The sequence below is a fragment of the Bos taurus genome, chromosome 12 (genome assembly GCF_002263795.3).
Source record: "Bos taurus isolate L1 Dominette 01449 registration number 42190680 breed Hereford chromosome 12, ARS-UCD2.0, whole genome shotgun sequence".
Lineage (NCBI taxonomy): Eukaryota > Metazoa > Chordata > Mammalia > Artiodactyla > Bovidae > Bos > Bos taurus.
The window spans coordinates 72,795,803-72,811,315 of NC_037339.1; the positions used below are offsets into that span (position 1 = coordinate 72,795,803).

At 41.4% G+C, this 15,513-nt stretch overlaps 1 protein-coding gene across 1 annotated transcript in view; it reads right to left on the reverse strand.

Moving 5' to 3' along the window:
- Nucleotides 1-15,513, reverse strand: part of LOC100337390 (ATP-binding cassette sub-family C member 4-like) — a 209,452-nt gene that overhangs the window by 118,935 nt on the left and 75,004 nt on the right. Inside the window, 6 exon segments of the mRNA XM_059892309.1 lie at nt 4,101-4,194; nt 4,572-4,609; nt 5,427-5,484; nt 5,487-5,567; nt 6,897-7,097; nt 11,538-11,634. Of these exon segments, the coding sequence (XP_059748292.1) occupies nt 4,101-4,194; nt 4,572-4,609; nt 5,427-5,484; nt 5,487-5,567; nt 6,897-7,097; nt 11,538-11,634 (569 nt within the window).

Here is a 15,513-nt window from a genome sequence, read left to right on the forward strand (position 1 = left end):
CACAGCTGAATTCTACCAAAATCTAGAGAAGAGCTAACACCTATTCTACTCAAACTCTTCCAGAAAATTGCAGAGGAAGGTAAACTCCCAAACTTATTCTATGAGGTCACCAGCACCCTTAATACCAAAACCAGACAAAGATGCCACAAAAAGAGAAAACTACAGGCCAATATCACTGATGAACATAGATGCAAAAATCCTTAACAAAATTCTAGCAAACAAAATCCAACAACATATTAAAAAAATCATACCATCATGACCAGGTGGGCTTTATCCCAGGGATACAAGGGTTCTTTAATATCCGCAAATCAATCAATGTTATACACAACATTAACAAATTGAAAAATAAAAGCCATATGATTATCTCAATAGATGCAGAGAAAGCCTTTGACAAAATTCAACATCCATTTATGATAAAAACTCTCCGGAAAGCAGCCATAGAAGGAACATACCTCAACATAATAAAAGCTATATATGATAAACTCACAGCAAACATTATCTTCAATGGTGAAAACCTGACAGAATTTCCCCTAAAGGCAAAAACAAGACAGGGGTTCCCACTCTCACCACTACTATTAAACACAGTTTTGGAAGTTTTGGCCACAGCACTCAGAGAAGAAAAAGAAATGAAAGGAATCCAGATTGGAAAAGAAGTAAAACTCTCACTGTGTGCAGATGACATGTTCCTCTACATAGAAAACCATAAAGACACCACCAGAAAATTACAAGAGCTAATCAATGAATATAGTAAAGTTGAAGGATATAAAATTAACATACCTTGCATTCCTATACACTAACAATGAGAAAACAGAAAGAGAAATTAAAGAAACAATTCCATTCACCATTGAAATGAAAAGAGTAAAATACTTAGGAATAAATCTACCTAAAGAAACAAAAGATCTATATATAGAAAACTACAAAACACTGATAAAAGAAATCAAAGATGACACAAATAGAGGGAGAAATATACCATGTTCTTGGATCAGAAGAATCAATATAGTGAAAATGAGTTTACTACCCAAAGCAATCTATGGATTCAACGCAATCCCTATCAAGCTACCAATGATATTTTTCAGAGAAGTAGAACTAATAATTTTACAATTTCTATGGAAATACAAAAAACCTCAAATAGCCAAATCAATCTTGACAAATAAGAATGGGACTGGAGGAATCAACCTGCCTGACTTCAGACTATACTACAAAGCTACAGTCATCAAGACAGTATGATACTGGCACAAAGACAGAAATATTGATCAATGGGACAAAATAGAAAGCCCAGAAATGAATCCATGCAACTATGGACACCTTATCTTTGCCTAAGGAGGCCAGAATATACAATGGAGAAAAGACAACCTCTTTAACAAGTGGTGCTGGGAAAACTGGTAAACCACTTGTAAAAAAATGAATTAGAATACTTTCTAACACCATACACAAAAATAAACTCAAAATGGATTAAAGATCTAAATGTAATACCAGAAACTATAAAACTCCTAGAGGAAAACATAGGCAAAACATTCTCTGACATAAATCACAGCAGGATCCTCTATGACCCACCTCCCAGAGTAATGGAAATAAAAGCAAAAATAAACAAATGGGACCTAATTAAACTTAAAAGCTTTTGCACAATGAAGGAAACTATAAGCAAGGTGAAAAGACAGCCTTCAGAATGGGTGAAAATAATAGCAAATAAAGCAACTGACAATGAATTAATCTCAAAAATATAGAAACAGTTCCTGCAGTTCAATTCCAGAAAAATAAATGACCCAATCAAAAAATGGGTCAAAGAACTAAACAGACATTTCTCTAAAGAAGACTTACAGATGGCTAACAAACACATGAAAAGATGCTCAACATCACCCTTTATCAGGGAAATGCAAATCAAAACCACAATGAGGTACCATCTCATGCCAGTCAGAATGGCTGCTATCCAAAAGTCTACAAGCAATAAATGCTGGAAAGGGTGTGGAGGAAAAGGAACCCTCTTACACTGCTGGTGGGAATGCAAACTAGTACAGCCACCGTGGAGAACAGTGTGGAGATTCCTTAAAAAGCTTCAAATAGAACTGCCGTATGACCCAGCAATCCCACTGCTGTGCATACACACCAAAGAAACCAGAATTGAAAGAGACACATGTACCCCAATGTTCATTGCACCAATATTTACAATAGCTAGAACATGGAAGCAACCTGGATGTCCATTGGCAGATGAATGGATAAGACAGCTGTGGCACATACACATAATGGAATATTATTCAGCTATTAAAAATAATGTAATTGAATCAGTTCTAATGAGGTGGATGAAACTGGAACCTGTTATACAAAGTGAGGTGAGTTGGAAAGAAAAGCAAATACAGAATATTAATGCATATATATGGAATTTAGAAAGATGGTAATGATGACCCTATATGTGAGACAGCAAAAGAGACACAGATGTATAGAACAGTGTTTTGGACTCTATGGGAGAAGGCAAGGGTGGGGTGATTTGAGAATAGCATTGAAATATGTATTATCATATGTGAAACATATCACCAGTCCAAGTTCAATGCATAAGACAGGGTGCTCAGTGCTGGTGCACTGGGATGACCCTGAGGGATGGGATGGGGAGGGAGGTGGAGGGGGGTTCAGGATGGGGAACACATGTACACCCATGGCTGATTCATGTCAATGTATTGCAAAAACCACTACAATATTGTAAAGTAATTAGCCTCCAATTAAATTAATTAAAAAAAGAAACACAAAGCATTTGGAAATGAATACAATAACCTAAATTTAACTTTATTAATGACATAAATTAGTACCTGCTATGCATACAAAAATGAAAATAGCCCTCCTAACATCTCTTGAATTCACAATGCTAAAGAGAGTGGAGAAACCTCTGTAATATACATTCCATCAAATATTTTGTTTTCCTCTTTAGCTGATGTGTCATTGTTATTTCAGCTTTGAAAGCTGTTCAAATTCCTGAATTCCATCAATGGGCATTTGCCTTAGCCTACTGGGCTTCCCTGGCAGTTCAGATGGTAAAGAATTTGCCTGCAGTGCATTGAGACCCTGGTTTGATCCCTGGGCCGGGAAGATCCCCTGGAGTAGGAAATCACAACCCACTCCAGTATTCTTGCCTGAGAAACTCCATGGACAGAGGAGTCTGGCAGGCCACAGGCAATGGGTCACAAAGTCAGACACAACTGAGCGACTAACACACCATCCTATATGAATATATAATATAAGTCCATCTTTCTTTAAGTTACCATAGTTCCTCAATTCAGAAGGTAAACAACTAATAGATTCACATTTCTCAGCAAGTGATCAACATAATAGACACCAAATTTCAATAAGTGGGTTCTAACAAACATAACACACTCTACCTTGTAGAAAGCTTGTATGAAGGTTTCCTGTGGAAATATATAATATTTTAGGTGAGGATTTCCTTTAAAAAGTATATAACGCTACATATATTCTAAGCACTCCTGTGAAAACACAGAGAGCTGTGTTAATATTGGCCTGGCAAGCCAGATATTAATCACATAGTTGAGGACACAATAATATTGTGATCTCAAGGAAAGAAAGAGAAGGAATTCTAATTTCTAGACACTGGATTTCTCCCTGATTAACTTCTTTCTTAAGTAGTGAAGCCCAAGAGATGAGTGTGGTGAAGGGGAGTTTGCATACCTGCAAGGGAATAACACATTTACGTGGGACACTTGCTGCCAAAGGATTTCACTCAGGATCAATAAAAGCCATGGTTTATTCAGAAAGAATTGAAACAATCCAAACAACAGGGTAGGGATCCATTTCTAATCCCCTTGCCCATTCATGTAATGATGTAAGCTTTAGCTAAAGCAACCCATTAAAATAGACAATAGCACATATTTCCAGTGGCTGATTTTCTCAATATGCAATTCTGGTTTAACTACCAAAATCCAGTACAGAGCAAATTAAGAGTCTTCATACACCCACTTTCTTCTAGTAGATTTTAAAAATACTCATTCTAATTAATTCACAGAGGAAATGCAACTCAGACTCCTCATCTGTTAAGACATTGTTCACACAGGCTCCTAGTAAACACCTCAGACCCTTGTATAACAGACCTGATGATTTACCTGAGTGAACTGTTAAGTACCAGCCAGAATCAGGTATCTCAATTACCCTTCCTTTCCATATGCCATGGCATATAGGGTACTCTGTCCATTTGCCCTAGGGAAAAGGGAAGACAAAGAAAAAATATTAGACTCTAGATAGAATTTAGGTTAATAACAGAAAAATTAACCTCGATTTAGGAGACGTGTTTTACGATAGAAAATGGTTCCCAGCTCACTGGGCCCTGTGTCCGTCTACCTTATAAAAAGTCCATTTGAATCACAACTGTCAGCTCTAAGAATTTGAGGAAGCTGCTGAGGGTCAAATACGGGGATAGTCTCACTCCATCAGCCAGAAGTTTACTTCTTTTTCAGAGAAACTATGTGAGAGTCAGAAGAAGAGGCTGAACAAGCCCCAACTAACCCCCCTGCTGTGGGAAAGTGAGGCTTCATGTAGACTTCACAGCCCTTTGGGTCAGACCAGGAATCACTCACCAGTATGCAAGCCACCAATCCTGCAGGACATAGGTAACCTGGAGCAGGAAACAACAGTCACTCACACACTGACATCACTGAGCCTCACACCCCGCTCACTAGGTTGGGAGATGGAAAGGCTCCAGAACGTGGAGACGGTCCTTCCAGCTCAGGTTTGTGCCAAGCCCCACACCCCAGATGACCACAGGTCAGGGGAGGGCATGCTACATTTTAATATCTTTACAAGACATTCTTTTTCTTCCTAGAATCTTTCTGTTATATACAAACAAAACCTCACCTCAATAAGTAAGCCTCACTTATTTTCCTCACAGATTTCATTCAGTACAAACCAAAATGGACTGCAAAGCACAATAAAAACAGTATAAAAGTCAGGACTTTTCAAAGAAAAAAAAATTTGATAGAAACTGTGATGATCAAGTTTCTTTGTCAGCTTGGCCAGGCCAGTCTCTAGTGGTTCAACCAAACCCTCGTCTAGATGTCGCTATGAAGGTATTCAGCGGATATGATTCACATCATCCTCGGAACTGAAGTAGAGGAGATCACCCTCAACACTGTGGTGGCCTTGTCCAGTCAGTCAAAGGCCTGATGAACAAAACCTGAGGCTTCCTGGAGGAGGAAGAAATTTTGCTTCAAGACTGCAGGGTCAGCTCCTGCCTGAGGTTCCAGCCTGTAGGCCTGCCTTTCTGATTTCACATTGACCAGCTAGACTGCACAACCTCATGAGCCAATTCTCTGAAATAAATCTCTTAATGTATATATTAAACATGTTAATATTAATAAATTAAATAAATACAGTATAAAAATATGTAAATACCAAGAAGAGGGCACAAAACCAAAATAAATGTTCTTATTTACCTGAGCTCCAATGTTCACTAAAATAAGGTAAATGATGATAAACCAGTGCACACCAGCTGTGAAGTAATTCTCATAGGTCTTAAAACCAACTCTTCCAACCAAACGGCCCTCCAGTGGTAATGTAACCTGGATATTCTCAGTCTGGGAGGGAGAACAGCAGTGAAAACAAAATTTTAAGTAAGGAACCCTCAAATTTCAAAAGTTTACAATGCCCTCCACTGCAAAGCTGTGAGGAAACAGATACATCTCATATGCTCGTAGGAGTGCAAGATGGTCCATTTCCTACAGAAAAGGGTGGGCAAATGTCTAGCCAAACCACATATGCATTTACCCTTGGACTCAGCCATCCTACTTTCAGAAATCTATTAGAAAAAGAACATCATTTGCATGAAATTATTCACTGTTGGTGGCTTTGCTTAAAGTCAATCATGACTCAGCACAAGCACAACTACCTGATTCAAGTACAAATGCAGAAGCTTCTTCCAAAATAATACACAAAGTGATATGGCACTAACATATCCCTCTAAATGACTTGTATCACTTCCAATGATAGAAATGTAAACCATACTTGGTGTTCCAAATCCTAGACAAATACAGCAACATGAGTCCACACAGGAAGTTGAAATAATGTGAGTCTGGACAGCACAGGATGGCATATGACCCAAATCTATTTAATTCCTAAATTTCAGGGAGTGATTCCTGAATGTAGAATGTGAGGGACTAATTTGAATATTTATCAGAATCATCCAGGTTCCTAGGTCTGGATATTGTGGGCTTGGATACCAAGAGAGAACCTGTGTATGTTTTTAAGAGAGAGCTACTGCTTTTCTTCATTTCTGTCTGTAGGACCTAGAATGCATTATAGAGTCACATGAGCCAAAGATGTACTCAACTCTATGCTGACCATTGGGCATTCAAGATGAATACAATGTGGCTCTAGGTCTCAAAGGGTAATAAAAAATAGGAAGACAAGAACTAACTCTAAAGTGTCTGGCCTACAACAAATGATCTAACAAAGGGGCAAAATATTACCATCAATCACCTGCAGAACATTCCAACATATAGGAAAAGTAGCTGATTTAATGTGGTCACAGAAAGACTCAGTCTAAAGAGATCTTCACATTAAACCTCTGGATGCATAAGGGAAGCTGGGAGCCACCAGAGTGAGTAGATGTAACTACGGTAAACTGATGGGTTCTCATATCAGCATGAGCCACAAACAGCTGGAAATTCATAGCAGTGCACCCCCTACTGAGCTCCATAAGATTCTTCATCCTACACCCAAAGGAGAACACCAAGCAGGCTTGCTCCCTTCATGCTCTTCTAATTCTACCAATTCCATGGAATTAGGCTTGTAATCTTAGGATCTACTTTGGGATAAACAAAGATGTCATGAGAGAATCAGACTGAAGGTCCACGAGGCCACCAAGAGCAGACAGACAAGGGCATGTTGCAGGATGAGAAACTCACATCTTGGTCCTCTGGAGCTGCATCTTTCAAAGAGGGTCTGGAAGACGGTTGAGACTGAACTGAAGACTCGGAGATCAGAGTGAGTGTTCCTGGACCTGGAGATGGTTCAGCCTTCTCTACCTTCTCCCAGAAAATAATATCTTCAAAATCTATCCCAGATTTTGAAAACTCAGCAAAAGTCCCCTTTTGCATAACTTTGCCCTAAAATAAAGAATTTGAGAGGAATTCATTTACATTTGATAATATTAATCCAATCTACATACTAATTAAGAAAAGTTAACTAGTCTCAAATTATTATTTTCCTAAGAAAATTATCTCTAGGTTTGGAATTCTGGTAAAAAAATCTAGATTCAGTTCAGTTCAGTCACTCAGTCACGTCTGACTCTTTGTGACCTCATGGACTACAACATGCCAGGCCTCCCTGTCCATCACCAACTCCTGGAGCTTGCTCAAACTCATGTCTATCAAGTCAGTGATACCATCCAACCATCTCATCCTCTGTCATCCCCTTCTGCATTCAATCTTTCCCAGCATCAAGGTCTTTTCCAATGAGTCAGTTCTTCGCATCAGGTGGCCAAAGTATTGGGGTTTCAGCTTCAGCATCAGTCCTTCCAATGAATATTCAGGACTGGTTTCCTTCAGGATTGACTGGTTTGATCTCACTGCAGTCCAAGGGACTCTCAAGGTTCTTCTCCAACACCACAGTTCAAAAGCATCAATTCTTCAATGCTCAGCTTTCCTTATGGTCCAACTCTCATATCCATACATGACTACTGGAAAAATCATAGCTTTGACTAGTTGGACCTTTGTTGGCAAAGTAATGTCTCTGCTTTTTAATATGCTGTCTAGGTTGGTCATAGCTTTTCTTCCAAAGAGCAAAATGAGCATGGTATTCACTGTCAAACCCTATGCTAGGTGCTGGGGGATATGAAAGAAATGTATGTTCATGTTTTAAAAATGGAGGCCATTGACATAACTACCATGGGAACTCATGGATGCTAAAACTACTGATGTGGGTAGAAGTATCAGTACAGTGTTTTTGGACAACATGGAAATTGAGAGAAGCATCATGTTAAAATGCAAGTAAACAGTTAATTGGGGAAGATATTCCAGGAAAGAAACTTAAAAAGGCTGACCCAGATGTGGCAACAAGCACATCTCCAGAGGTAATGCTCTCTCATCAAATCTTCAAGACCATTGTTATAGTATCATGTGCTCCACTGGGAGAAAGACATGTAGGAACCAGCCCTAAACAGAGTACCTATGAGCTTTATCTTCATGGTCTTTACCACTTCCCCACAAATGCAGGAAGTTCCCAGCTGAAAATTCAATATTCTACCTGCCATAGTATTTAAACAAAGAGGCCATGAGACTGAGGTGGCTCTAAATCCTTGACCTCCCATGCCAGCAAACCAAAAACTAAGAACCAATGCACTCAGATCTAACAAAAAAATTAAAAAATAAAAACATAAGAACAACCAGTCACAAGCAGTCAACCAGGTATCCTCTATTCAGGCAACTGTTTAAGCTACAGTCAATCTAATCATTTTCTTTGAACACATGTGACACATCATTGCAGTTTCCCTCCTTTTGTTGTTGTTCCGTTTCTCAGTCATGTCCAACTCTTTGTGACCCCATGGACTGCAGTACACCAGGCTTCCCTGTTCTTCATATCTCCCTGAGTTTGCTCAAACTCATGTTCATTGAGTCGGTGATGCCATCCAACCATCTCATCTTCATCCCTCTCTTACAAAATCCTATAAAATAATGTGCAAATATCTTCACTATATTCTGACCCCACGAAATATGGCTCAGCTCATTCACTCAATGTCAAACAAAATATAGAGAAAACTCACAGGATGCAAAACTAAACAGAGGAGAGCATCTCTGGTTAAGGCAGGTCAGATGGAAGAAGGTGCCCCAGGACCCTAGCTGGGACCTCTCTCACCCTATCTCCTAAGGTGATCCATTGTGCGAAACTCAATGAAGCATTTGGGTACTGTCTATACTACAGAATTAGAAAACTATTCAGGGTATACTGTGCCTTGTTCCACTTGGGAAGCAAAATTCAAAGACTTTATTTAATGAAATTACCTTTTTCTACATAGTACCTATAAGACGCACAAGGAAACAAGTATTGGTCCAAGGATAGGAATTTCACTGAGCAGCCAAGCACAGACAACTCTGAGAGGTTGAGAGGGCAACCATTCCCTTTCTGCTGTTAGAGATGAACCAGACAAAGAGTAAGGATGGACCCCAACTCATCCAGGGGTGCTCACGAGTGGACAAATAGTTGTTCTAATAGCACTAAAATTGAGGGTAGTGTCCTCAAAAGAAGCAATAAGGGACCCTAAAAGATCTAGGGACAAACTAAATAGGTTACTCTGTCTCCCACTGATCCTGTGCTCATAATATTGTCATCGTTGAGGTTTTACACACTAGTATCACCCTCTTCCAACATGAAATTAACTGTTATCAAATCTGAGAAACCTGAACTCCCCATTCCTGAAAGAGCAGTTAACAGTTGACGTGAGATATTGCTTCTAGAGAGGCAGAGGTTCTGCATTTAATAATCTTTCTTAGGACAGAAGTTCATTTGACAAATGAGGGATCTGACCAACTAGACAGCATATTAAAAAGCAGAGACATTACTTTGCCAACAAAGTTCCAACTAGTCAAAGCTATGGTTTTTCCAGTGGTCATGTATGGATGTGAGAACCAAAAAATTGATGGTTTTGAACTGTGGTGTTGGAGAACACTCTTGGACTGTAAGGAAATCAAACCACTCAATCCTAGAGGAGATCAGTCCTGAATATTCATTGAAAGGACTGATGCTGAAGCAGAAACTCCAATACTTTGGCCACCTAATGTGAAGAGCTGACTCATTTGAAAAGACCCTGATGCTGGAAAAGATTGAAGGCAGGATGAGAAGGGAATGACAGAGGATGAGAAGGTTGGACGGCATCACCGACTCAGTGACTTTGAGTAGACTCTGGGAGTTGGCAATGGACAGGGAGGTCTGGCGTGCTGCAGTCCATGGGGTCGCAAAGAGTCAGACACAACTGAGCAACTGAACTGACTGACCAAGGGCCTGTGGAACAGGCAAGGATTAATGACGGAGGTGCTGAGGCTCAGAAACAAAGAAGCCAAGGTCTGAAGCATCAAACAACCAGTAAGCCTGAAATATTCTCACTAATCTCCACCCCATCCCCAGCCATGCTAGGAGTTGGGGTTGATTGGTAGCCCCCTAGAAAGTAAGTTCAAGCCCTAAACATGATGCCTGTGAACATGATCTTATTTGCATTCAGTGTCTTTGTAGATGTAATGAAGTTAAGATGAGGTCACACTGGAACAGGGTGACCTTAAATCCTATGTGACTGATATCCTTATGAGAAGAGACTCAGACACGGGGACAATGGCCATGTGACATCAGAGGCAGAGACCACAGTGCTGCAGCTGGAAGCCAAGGAACACAAGGAAGATCCATGAACACCACCAGCTGGAAGGAAGGATTCTCCCCTGGAGCCTTCAGAGACAGCATGGCCCTGCCGGCACCTGGATCTGGGATCTATAGCCTCCAGAACAGGAAAAAGATAAACTTCTGTTGTTTTAAGTCACCCAGTTTGCAGTGCTTTGTTACAGCAGCTCTAGAAACTGATACCCTATCCTGAGCCCACACTTCTGTCTCCTCAGCTTTACTAAGACTTCTAACTGCTTCTGCTGTCGCCCCTCCAGTGACCATCAGAGGAATCTCTTAACTCCAACATCAGGCCACATTGCTCTTCTGCTCTGGACCATCCAAGGCTTCCATCCCACTTCCAGGCTCGCTGCCCACTGCTCAGAGACCAGCTCCCTCCACGTCCCCCTGCTCACTGTCCTCAGACACACACACTGTCCCGCTGTTCCTCTAACCTGCCAGGTCAGCTCCTTCCTTAGGACACCCTGCCTCAGACTCCCTCCCCCAGGTGTTGCATGGCCCCCACCTTCATGTCATCCAGACCCCATGAGGCACCAGCTCCTCAAGGAGACAGCCAGTATGTCACCCTCCTTGTCACATCCATCCCCATAAGAACAGGAGTCCCATGAAGGCAGGGCCTTGTCCTCCTGCTGCACAGGCTCCCACACATATTGGGCACATAGAGACCTGGGCAGGAAGACCTGCAGAGTGGGCATCTCTGACCCAGGTGCTTAGCTTCCCAACCTTGCTTCTAGTGTTAATGGAAGATGCACTTTAGGCAAATTGTGCTTGACAATCATGTGGATACAAACAGGTCTCAGTAGCTCTAATTTCCAAGTAAAAAACTTTGACTTAAGTTATATAAGGGGAAAACACAAGTTATAAATAAAATAGCATCATTATCCTTAACAAATTTCAATAGAACAGTAATATTTCAGTAGTCCTGTGGTAGCACTCCTATATGCTTTAGTGTTTATGTGGCTTCAAGTTTAATAGTGACACTTTACAGGTCTTTGGATTGATCCTCAAAAACATGAATAGCATCAGCTCTGAGAAAAAGAGGGAGTTAAATTGAGGGAGAAGAGGACATTTACCATGAATCCAAGGAGAGTGACCTGCTGGGAGGTCTGGCCTTCAACACACCTGAGTGCTAGCAATTTCACAGGCTTCTAGAAACTACTTACATCTTTCAGTATCAGAATCTGACTTGCATCCTTTAGGTACTGCAGCTGATGAGTCACTAAGATTGTGATCTTCTCCTTCAAGGCCTGACGAATACACCTACAAATGTAAAAGGTATAGAATGCAAATACACATTAATGGGGGTGCTCCAAACTGAAAACACATATTCTGAAAACATAATGAGACAAAAACAACACAGCAAAGGTCTATAGTTTAAATAAAAAACAAATAATACAAATTAAATACAAATATGTCAATGATCCTGAATAGGTCCTCAAATTTATCAGCAGCAAATGTGAACCCAGCTCTGCTAAAAAAAAATTCTAAAAAACAGTCCAGTGAAGGAGGCACTTGCTAAATATTTTCTGAAAACTCAGCTTAACAATAATTTACATTTCATAATGAAAAATAATTGAGCAATACTGAGATTCCAAAACTTGACTGAACTTAATATTTTATCACTATGTGGGAAGGGGAAAAGAGGCATCTATGTTATATAAAAACGTGTGCATTTTCCTTAGACAATTTTCTAGGGGATTATTTATGATTTATGATGCATACATTAACAACAAAAAATTAATAGAATCTTGGTAACCTTTGCTAGAGTGCCTTTTCTAGACACTTCTTCCCAAATAATATTAAACAGAAAATGAGTGCCAACGTGGCCTCCATCAGTCTCTACAACAGTCCCAGTCCCATCCAGGAAATCAGTCTTCTTTCATAAGGACTGAACACCTTCCAAATATGAAAATTAAAGAACAGAATTCAGATGGCCCAAAGCACAATGGGAATCATCCAACGGCCAAAAGACACACCAGTTCTCTTACCCAAGACCCTTGTGTGATCAGGCCACCCAAAATGGCTGTTCTCTTGCTCTCTTACATCCCCTTCTCGACCAGTGTCTGCTTCACCTACACCTACTTACATGACTGACCTTCCTATATGCTTGTCCCAGCTAATGACGGCTCTAGCTTCAGATCACAATCCTCCATGATGCTTGTCAAAGGGGCAAGAAGGACATGACCCTCTGCTGGTTTTCATGGTGACCAATGGCCCACCCTGACATCAACTTCCCCTATAACAGGTCATGTCCCCCCTCTCCTGCCGCCTTGCCCTTGGAGCAAAGACTACCACCATGTCCTCTTCCAACGTGGGCCTCAAATGATAGGATGCCCTTCCAGGATTTCCTTTGCACATGTAAGTGGGCCCTAATAATTAAACCATATGTGTGTTTGTCACTGATTCTGGGCTCTTTCTTAAGTCTAACCTGGGCAAGTCACAGGCCTGGCAGGTCTGGAAGGCCAACAGCCTCTCTCAGTATCCAACCTTAAGTGTTTTTACAGTAACTTCTCCAACTGCTTCACATTTTTAATGCAAACCCCTAGGAACTCAGCCCCAGTCTCATCCCACAAGGTCCACAACCTCTCCAGGGAAGCAAGTGGCTGGATTTGGGGCCCTGGTGACCACAGTCAGGGCTGCAAGCAGGTACTCTGGGTGCCCAAGTCCCTCACAGAGCAAATCTCAGGAACCTGGGCCAGAACTCAGTCTGTGAGTGAGTCAAATGAAGAGTGTGAAGGCAGAAGACTGCAGCTCAGTCCCTCTCACGAGCCTGATGTCAGATGAGTGATGAAACCTCAGTTTCTTCATCTCAAAACAAGGCCAAGGACAACTCACCCACGGGTGCTGAGAAATGAAACCACCAATCCACTCAGTAAATGTCAGCCCCCTTCTCCACTCCTCCCTAACCATGAGCAGTCATGTGCTTTGGACTCATGACAGAAAAGTCCTAAGGGGACACTCTGAACACTGGGTCTGTGATGAGAAGCAAGACCCCAGGATGTAGACACATACACCATTGCTTCATTAAGTCCAAAAGGATTCATTTTGCCCTTTGACATATCTTAGTTCAGCATTTGTATCTAAGATTCCTGAGTGAGCAAACCTCTTCAGACTTAGTACTAAAGCTTTTAATGGAACTGTTTCTCCTTAATTCATAATTACTTGCCAACAGTCCCTGAAGGCAGATGTTAATCAAATCTGATGGGTTTCTATGTCCAAGATGGAGCCACCCAAAAGTGGTAAAATGTTTGCTTCCTAACATTCCATCAGAGATAAAGTAATATAAACAATTACAACAAAGTGGCCAATTAATGACTTTGAAATTTTCCTAAATAATGCTTTTTATCCATCTCTAGCTGAAACTCCAGTACTTTGGCCACCTCATGCAAAGAGTTGACTCATTGGAAAAGACTCTGATGCTGGGAGGGATTGGGGGCAGAAGGAGAAGGGGACGACAGAGGATGAGATGGCTGGATGGCATCACTGACTCGATGGACGTTGAGTCTGAGTGAACTCCAGGTGTTGATGATGGACAGGGAGGCCTGAGCGTGCTGTGATTCATGGGGTCGCAAAGAGTCAGACATGACTGAGCAACTGAACTGAACTGAACTGAAGAAGATAGTCTATTTTTCAAGTTTCAGAGTAAAGATTTCCAAGTTATGTCATAAAAATGATTCAAAAACAAGTTAGCTATTAAATCTATATAAGGGCTGTGTTCTATTTATTGGGTTGGCCACAAAATTCCTTCAGGTTTTTCCATAACATCTTACAGAAAACCCAACTGAACTTTTTGGCCAATCCAGTATCATTCTCTATAGGGGCTGTGTTAAGAGGAGATACATTCCATGGTAGAGGGGATACAAATAATTCAGAAACCGCACCTTCATCCATTCAATCAGCAAAGGTTTACTGAGGTGCCACTCTCTTGACGTACAACACAGGCCAAGAAAGCAGACATTACTTTGCACCATGTAAAAGGGGGATACACTGAATGAGTACAGGACATGTACTATCAGGCCATGATGTGTGCTCTGAAGAAAAAGCAAGGGGGCTGCTGTAGTTGGGGAGACACAGGAGCCCTGAGATTCTCTGGGGAAACATCCCTGGAAGAAGACACAGCAGGTGCAGGGGTCTGGGACAGAACATGCTGGGCTGAGGCACCTTCCTGCATTCATAGCTTCTAGAGGGTGGGGAGACTCATAAATAGTCAAGTGCACCCACTGAGGGCAGTGAGAAGACAGAGGGCACGGGCTGCACCTGGAGGAGGAGGAGGGAATGTCAGGTCCTGTCTTCCATCTTCCTTCTGTGTCCTGGTGCACTGCTCCCTGGCTCTGGGACAGAGGGACCACTATGTATAGACAGACAGGGGTGAGAAAGGACCCCCACAAAGCCAGCACAGTGGATTACCGAGTAGGTGTGGGGAAGAGCTAGAAAGGCTGATGGGGGCAGATGGCAAAGAAGCCTGTTCTCTGAGGACCTGGAGCTGCTTCCTAAACATGGGAGGAATGGGAGGGGAGGGCAGGGGGAGGTCTATGAAGGGCTGGACCAGGAGGGTGAGCTGTGTAGACAGCAGCATGGGAGTCTGATCAGGACAGACCTGAAAAGCTGATGACGCAGGAGGCAGGGGTCTGGTGATGTGGGGCTGATCCAGGAGAAGGTCCATGGCTGGACACAAATGAGACTGCATCAGTTCATCTAAGGACTCTCACCTTCTATAGGTAATAGAACCCACTTAATTATCACAAAATATAGTTATAAAAATCACAAATATTAGTAACCTGGTATATATTAATATACTCATGACTAAAGGAAGATGAAAATGGCAAGTAGAAGTGTGATTCATTCACTTTTAATAGAAAATATTCACCACAACTAAGCTTCAACACGACCACCATCTCTCATAGCATATTGTTCCGTCCAAATGCCTAACTCATTGAGAACATTCTCAGTCGCTGTTGAGTGATTTCCTAAATTGCCTTTGTGATCCCTGCCCTAAGTTTCCCCAGAGAATGTGGTTCTGATTAGCATACAAGTCTTAACAAGCTTGCTTCTATTAAGTGTACATCCAAGGTCATTAAACCGAAAGGTTGGAGAGAACTTTATAAACATGTTATAAACACCTCACCTTTATAAACACCT